General features: G+C 40.6%; 1 protein-coding gene across 4 annotated transcripts; it reads right to left on the bottom strand.

The window, feature by feature from the left end:
- Positions 1–3,039: 3,039 nt before the first annotated feature.
- Positions 3,040–6,387, bottom strand: setmar (SET domain and mariner transposase fusion gene). 4 transcript variants are annotated; one of them, XM_064305535.1, is made up of 2 exons: positions 6,151–6,387; positions 3,040–4,256 (listed from the first exon to the last, which is right to left on the bottom strand). In XM_064305535.1, the coding sequence occupies exons 1-2, from the start codon at positions 6,247–6,249 to the stop codon at positions 3,387–3,389; spliced, it is 969 nt and encodes a 322-aa protein (XP_064161605.1). In that variant the 5' UTR covers positions 6,250–6,387; the 3' UTR covers positions 3,040–3,386. The 4 variants fall into 4 exon arrangements, with proteins under 4 accessions (XP_064161605.1, XP_064161606.1, XP_064161607.1 ...); XM_064305536.1 differs by having other exon boundaries at positions 3,040–4,251; positions 6,151–6,381; XM_064305537.1 differs by lacking the exon at positions 6,151–6,387 and adding an exon at positions 5,060–5,947.
- Positions 6,388–8,282: the final 1,895 nt, after the last annotated feature.

Raw genomic sequence — 8,282 nt, 5'->3', positions numbered from 1 at the left:
TGAGTCCTGATGGGGGTACACACTGACTGAGGTAAAACGGGCTAGATTTCACAGATTTGAAGACTGCAAAATCGCTTAAAATATTGTCTAGTGTACGGCCAGCATGAGACAGCCCTGCTGTCCAGTCCAACCCTGATGAACACCCCTTGAAAAATTGCAATTTATTTAAAAAATAAAAATAATTCCTTCCACACCAGTGTACTGGTTTTTTTTAAAAATCCAGTTCTGTCAGTGTTGTTGACTCAGGTTGCTTGTCAATGTTCATCCCCCAGGCAGAAATCAAACAACAGCTTTGCAAAGGCCATGGATAAATCCCTAATTTGTGCACACTGCAAGACGGTGATGTGAAAACACAATCATAATTATGTTGTGTACGTTTGGAAGAAACAACATATGAACTCAGGGTTCAGTCTCCCTCCAGTAGTGATGCTCAGTCTTAACCAAAGAGGATCTGTATCAGCAAGGCCAGGCAGAAGTTCTGCCGCTTTACTACACTCCCCAATGAGACTTCTGTGCTGCTTCCATTTCTAGGTGATCCATGGTCTCCGTGGTAATTAACCCAAATGTGGAAATTAATAGATGAAGGGTGGGGCCAAGCAGGAAGTAGGGCACTGTAGGAGTGGGAGGTTTTCAGAATGGCTAAGTGGAAAGTGGGACACCTTCGCCTCTCCTGTGTCAAGGGAGTAGGGTCTGCTGCTATAACGAAATACCCACAGGCACTCTTTAATTGCTCTTACCCCCTGAGATATAAGTCCAATGAAGAGTTTGAGACATTTTTAAGAGAACACTTTGACACAAAAACACACACTGATATATTATGCATACATGTCTATAGGTAGATATTCTGGAGTTAAATATGTATATATATATATATATATATGTGGTTAGAAAATGGCAATATCCAAGGCAAATGTCATTACACCCACATACAGTATGCAGCTAAATATTTTCTGAAGAAATACCACTTACTGTAAGTGCAGCTCAAACTGTAAAGCTCAAGGGTACAAACAGCATTGCTCAAACTGGGATACAAGAATACTTGTCTGCATACATGTTGTGGGCCAATTACCCCCTTTTTTTGGGACAGTGGGCTCTGACGAGGTGGAATAATTATAGGATAGCCTCCTCTGTGAGCGTTTCCCCATCCTGGCAGTCGATCTGTGTGCTGCATCTCTCCTGGACGTGCAGTGGTGCTGACCCACATAGGACAGCGTCGGATGACTCTTTCGTCAAAATTCAAAATGAGGATGGAAGTGTCTTGCGCCACATCTCTGGAGGGACCTGGCACACATTGCTCTATTTATCTCTGCATCTGTGTCGGCTTTTGAGCAGAGGAAGGAGAGCAGAGGGCCAAACCCATAGGCCAGACTGCACCGCTATCTGTCTAACCAAGGTGTAACCTCAAGCAGGAAGGTGGTTTTGTAATAGTGGGGGGGATTACACATGTGTATGGGAGAGCCAATAGATAAGCCAACGTTCATTCAGCCCAGGAGAACAAACAGCAAAGACCAGACAGCCAGGCATTTCTAGGGCCCCATTGTGTCAATCTGGATCATCATTGTAGACAGTGGTGTAATTACTGTCATTGCTCAACTTGGGCTCCAGAGACTGCTGACAAACACCTGGCCAGCCATAGCTGGCAGCCCGTCACTTCAAAGAAAAAAAAAGTAGACACCCTGGCTGAAGCACTGTGTGTGTGTGTGTGTGTGTGCAGTCCATAAGTAACAATGGACAATGACAGTTTTTGTTGTTTTGGCTCTGTACTCCAGCACATTGGACTTAAAATGAAATAATGTGAAACAGTATGAGGACAAAGTGCAGACTATCAGCTTTAATTTGGTGGCATTTACATCCATATGGGGTGATTCATGTAGGAATTAAAGCCCTTTTTATACATAAATGGGCCATCACATTCAAAGTGTATCATTTGCATACAGCACGCATTTAAAGTAATGCTTGCAGACATCGTTTCATTCACCACCTATTTCCCATCGCGGTTATTAACAATAAATCCATAATACTCCCAAACAACCCACTTAAACCGCAGAGGATCCTCCGTCATTGTTTTTTCTCATGCAGTCGCCATTTTGCAAGCTGACCGACAGGCTGGAGATTCAGCTGTAAGCTGCACCGCACTCGCAAAAACTTCACCTGTGTGATTTTTTATATAAATTAAAGCAGCACAAGTTAAGATTAGTTAACTGAGTTAACCAATCTTTGTATTCCTTATTTTCAGTGTTGAATGATATCAAATAGAAATGGTCAATATAACCTTTACATGACAATTGTTTGTTTTTTTATTTGTAAATGCCTGTTTAAAAAACACAGCTGGATATAAGAGAGGATTCTTGAACCCATCAGCAAACCGAGCCCGACAAAAAGAAGCAATAGAGTTCCTGAGAAAGTTGTCATGTCTTTTTTCAAAGACTGAAGAGTCAGTATTTCCTGGTCTTTAAACATCAATTCATTAAACATCATGTTTTGTTAACAGCAAGTTCTGTTAAAAATGTAATATACATTATTTAAAAAATACTGGGTTCCAATTCAGACGGATGTTTTATGTTGCTTTTCAATAATGTTGCAAGAGGATTTTCCAAGAGTATTTAACTTCCAGACATTGCTTGCACTCACAGTGCTTAGTTATCACTTAACAAAGCTCTGTAAGATAAACTGAAAAGCATCAGAGAATGTCTGCCAGCAGCTCAGTTCACTCAGGAAATCTGACCCAAAATAATGTATAATGTCTCAGTGTTTATATCACACAATGAAGAACAGTGTCATTGAGGAACATAAACACTGAAAGAATTGACACGACACCATTCTACAAATTTATATTTATTTTGCGCAATAACTTGCAGCATGACCACCTTTGTGCATTCTCATATGTAATGTATTCAGATTTTACTGTAATATGTACTGTAAGATGCTAACATGGCTATGTGCAGAACGGCACAATAATCACATAAATCACCACTCATCTCGACCAGAAAGACTAACAAGCTAATTTGAAGCTGAAAATATACAAGGCAAACAAATACAGGCTATTTGAAATAGATTTTTATTTCCATTTTAACTTCTCACCAATTTGGAATTGCCAACTCTGTCTGTAGCTATGTCCACTGTACTGCACACCAATATTACTATAGATGAAGCATGTGGACACCACCACTACAGTCCTTCAGCCAGTCATTATTTTACCACACAGCACTACTGGAATGATGCATCTCCTACTGAGGATAACTTGCAGCCTGTAGGTACCTGAAATGTTGGGAGGAGCTAATGTAAGAGAATGTTCCAGGCCCTGGCCCAAGACCAACTGTGTCTTGCTATTGTGGACTTCCGGTGATAACCTATGGCATAATTAAGGTCACAGCTCAAACCTGAGACTACATGTCCAGGCTGTGTTTTTCATGAAGGCCTTTAACGAGTGAGCAATGATGAGGTCCTGACATATAAGTATTGCTGATGACAGAGACGTCCAGGGGCAGGAACAGTCTACAGTTATGGGCTCCGCAGTGGCAAGGCTTTCTTTTAAAACCTTCCTCTCCCACTCCCTTTGCCTGTTGGCCACCCGGAGATGGATGCGACCCCTTGCCTTGGGGGTTGTTGTAGCCCCCAGAGTAGTCGAAAGTGAGCTCCTCTCCAAGGGCGATGTCCCGCCCAGCGAACATTGCCAGCCTAGGGACCAGTGAATGCACTCGGACCGGCACCATGAAGAGGTTGGGCTGGCAGGAGTGGTTGAGGAAACGGCCAACGTTTCCCACGGTTCCAGGGTCCACGATGGTCTCCCCAACCTTCCCTTCTCCAGCATGCTCCCTCACCACAATGATGTAGTTCATATCTCCGGGCTTCTGGGCACGCTGCCTCCGACATGCCTCCTCGAACCCGATCACCTCCCCAGCATACTCGCACACAAACGTCCCCTGAGGTATGGGCTCCAGTGCCCGTACCCCCCAGCCCTTACCATGAGTGGGGAACACACACAGGCTAAGGCCCAGGCCCCTCTGCACCACCCGGTTACTGCAGGCTTCGCTGCACCCACACAGGGCGTTACACTCAAATACGGGCAGGCTGTACTCAGTCTTCTCCTCCCCGAGGTATTTCAGACGCCCCTGACTGTTGTATGCCTGACTGTGGGTCTCCAGGCAGGAACAGCTCCCCTGCTGGCAGGACTGGGAGCGGCAATCGCATCCTGGAAGTGTCACCTCGGCTGGGTCAGTCTCACACCTGGGACCTGGAACATTCTCTGGACTGTACTGGCATATGACATAGATTAATCATGACATGAAGGTTAAGACCTGTTAAAAGATAATGGCTACCAAGGTAAGTTAAACGGAAGGCTATAGGGAAGTAAATCCTCAATTTTACTGTCAAATAAGCAGCTCTGAAAAACAGCTGATATATGATTACAAACTGCAAGAATACTATACGAATGCACCGTCTCAATATCTATGCTACTGCACATTCTATTAATCATTACTTAATGACAATTGCAACCATACATTGTAGAGAAGACAAGCCGTGGCACATGAATGCAGAATTTCCATTTGAAGCAAAACCATATCCCAAACAAATACTGTGACAAAACAACACAATTCTACACTTTGTTTTATGTTTTTTTAGTAACTAGGACACCAAGATATTGTAATATGAATAAATTACAATTACGATACAATATCCTATATACAAATAGGATATATTATTTTAGCCCTTTCTTACATAGGCAGTATCACAGAACATGTACTCAGAGAGCCACCACTTTTTACTTTTTAATACCCTGTTTGTTGAGGAAAAAAAAACATTTGTTGAGATGACCACACTGGTTAAGATTTGAGGAAGGAGAAAATCTACCGAAAGTATGTGTATTGCTAAAATTTACCTTTTAGATTAGATTTTAGTCTGAATTAAGAAAAAAAAAGTAATATTTCTCTGACCATTATTTTAAACCAATCTGAATCAGTGTTTTAAAAAAAAAAAAATTGAGTCATAATGTTTATATAGATTTGTGCGTCTTCATAAGATATGGTTAAAAGCTTGTATTATTTAAAGCAACGCCTACCACATGGCTGCAACGTGCTGGAAATAAGAGTTGCATGACAATCAGTGAATGTAGGCCAATGGTAACCAACCCAGTTCCTGGAAATCTACTATCCTGTAGGTTTTCATTTCAATCCTAAATTGACACACCTGATTCTACTAAATAGCAACTCAATGAGATCTGTAGTTGTTCATTGATGTGGAATTTGTTATGTTGGAGTCAAAACCCACAGGACGAGTTTATGCAATCTTGATAACTACAGGAGTGGTAACCAACCCTGTTCCTGGAGATCTACCATCCTGTAGGTTTTCACTCTAACCCCAGCACGCATCAACAGCAACTTGTTCAGCTGTTAATTAGTAGTCAGGTGTGGCAACTTAGGTTGAAATGAAAACATACAGCTGGTAGACTAGTTACCACTAAGCTAGAGAGAAGTAAACACTGTGATGAAGACCTTTAATATACAAAAAATTGCACACTAACAGCCCAAGCATATATATTTCACGTTTCTGGGTAAATTCCGCTCCACGCACATATCTGTTTAGCAGTGCATTGATCAACGTTAAATGAGAGCTGACCTAATGACAGGAATGTGCTGCCGTTTGCTGGTGCAACAGCGACAGTACAACATACTCCAATATTATTAGGCAACAAGTAAAAGGAGTTCAGTCAACACCATAAAGTAACTGGAACGGCATACACATACTGCATGGAATCTGCGGCAACCTCTACGAATTACAGTTGATTAACTTAACTGTCCAAATTTCTCAGCAGCTGACGATAGCTACAGGCTAGTTTGGTCGCAAAGTACGAAGGCTTTATAACACGAAGGCAGTGTCCTGTTAAATGGAAAAGATAGTCTAAACGTCCAAAATAACTAAAGTTATACCGCTAACTAGCTAGCTGCCCTTACTCTATTATTACATTTAAGGTATGTCCTGGCAACAGAGACCGCTGGTAATCTAGGTAACGTAAGTAAAATGGTAGCTTCAATGGGCTAAACTGGTTAACTAATCTGCTAGAATTTTTTCAGTTCAGACCCCTATCTTTGTGTTATCACGGAAACGCCATGGGAATCGAAATTTGCTACATAGCATTAGCAGGCTAGCTACCTGAAATAGAGGCAAATCATCTTGCCTGACACTGCCTTCGAAGAAAACTGGAAGATTTTCAAGACCATTGCACGCATCTTGATCAGAGACGAAGCTCATGCTCTTGCATTATAGTGTATTTTGCTAGTTTCCCCGGATCAAATACAGTCAAGTCTGCAATCTTATTTTCAACTAATTTCAGAGGTTCACTTCACGGACTGCAATTTCAAACATTTCCAGGAAACACAAGAAACGCTTCCGGTGTTGAAGAGTCAATTTATGCATAGAGCGCATATGCCGAAGCAAATGAACTGATTCATGCCTCCATTCTTGTTTTACTGGCATCTAGGGTCGATGTTGGGAATAACACAGTCTGTTCTGAACAGATGAGGAGGAACAGCAAAATGCAGAATTAATATGCTTTCAAAAAGCCCTTAACATAAACTGCAACTGTTCTACCATTGAGCTAACTGGCCTACGTAGGCGTAATTGCTTCATAATATGGAAATGATTTAATAACCCATTCCAGGCACTTTAAATGAATTCTGTTAGGTAAAGAAAACATGGAAGGCCTTCTATTTTTCCCATTCCACTAAAAGTAAAAGTCTTTGGAAAACGATAGCTTCACTGCTAAATAATAACACAAAAAACATTAGTTTTATTTTATCTTGAACTACAATAATCTCACTTTCCTCCCTTGTAGCATATACTGGCAGTAGTTGATGTTGTACAGCAGGGGGTGCCATGGGACTTGACAAAAATGCAGAAACTACATGGGGTAATTAAACCATTTATAGGAATGCCACATGAAAAGGACACCAAACTTCAGGTTATAAATCGGTTATAGAAAGTATATCTCTCCTCTTATAAGGTTATATATACTACAGTATATATGACGTAGTGCTGGTTTCAGTTTCAACGTTTCTTACATTAAATTGTTTCTGTCCATGAACAAATAAATCTTTGATTTGCACAATTTATACTTTAAAATTCCACTGTCCAAATAAATGAGTCCATGCATGTTATTTGTATAAATAAATAAATAAATAAATAAATAAATAGTATGTCTGATGAAGCCCAAACTGAATATGAGTTCTCTTCCGTCTTCAGTCAAAGCTCTTATTTGCTTGTTTTATTTTACAGCTTTCTGAGGTCTTAGGTGGATGACAGACACACATGCTTGACTTGTGGCTAGGACAGGACAGAATGCAGTCATCTCATTGTGTCCATATTATGAGTGAATGAGCAGCGCTCACTAAATAAGGGTGACAGACCCAGTCAAGCGTGGCAGTGAGGATTGACTTTCTCAACACAGGTGGAGTCATTGATGAGAACATGCACAGTGGTGGCTACCACCTGGGTTGCCATGGACACACAGAGTACTGTAGGGTAGCCTACAGCAGAGGTGACAGTTTAACCTCACTGGCGTGATATCAGATGTCCTCTGAATATTAACTGGTTTCTCTGAAATTACACAATCCAATTTCTCCTCAAATAAATTGACTGCTATAAGATGAGTTCTTATAATAACTTAAAATCATGATAATAATAGCTGTTAATATAAATGTAAATAATCACTCTGAGTGACTTCTATTTTTGATTACTGTTATATATACACTGATGTAACTGTTTAAATGTTGTCTAAATTTGTTGAAATGTCAGTATTCTATCTGGCCTTTATGGAAGTACTGCTTGTTGTGATATAATGGTTGTTAAAGACAGGTTTTCTTTTCCCAGTTCACACTAAAAGCAGGCCGTTAACGCTAGATCAGCCAGGGCAAAGCCATTTTAAAAGGTAAATGACTTTGCTACTGTGCTGCTGTGAAAGCTAAATAGTTACCCATCCACAAATTTTCCTAGATATGTGCATTTAGCACCATCATGTTGCTTAGAAAAGCGGGACCATAAATAAACAAAAGATGTAATCACTTCCTACTTACATTGCCAACTGCTGTAAAAATGAAGGCTAAAGTGTGTAGACTTTTCAAATAATGTGTTTTAATTAGAGTATTTGGCATATCCAATTGTTTGTCTGAAAAATCAATATTAATGTTGTTTAAACCTTTCTGGATGGGCTTAGGTGTTGTGAAAATATTGTACCTCCTTGGGGGCATGCCGCATGTTCTCTGGTCTTCAGCTGAATAAATCACCTG

Source organism: Anguilla rostrata, chromosome 13, assembly GCF_018555375.3.
Source record: "Anguilla rostrata isolate EN2019 chromosome 13, ASM1855537v3, whole genome shotgun sequence".
NCBI lineage: Eukaryota > Metazoa > Chordata > Actinopteri > Anguilliformes > Anguillidae > Anguilla > Anguilla rostrata.
This window is presented reverse-complemented; position numbering and strand designations above follow the sequence as displayed.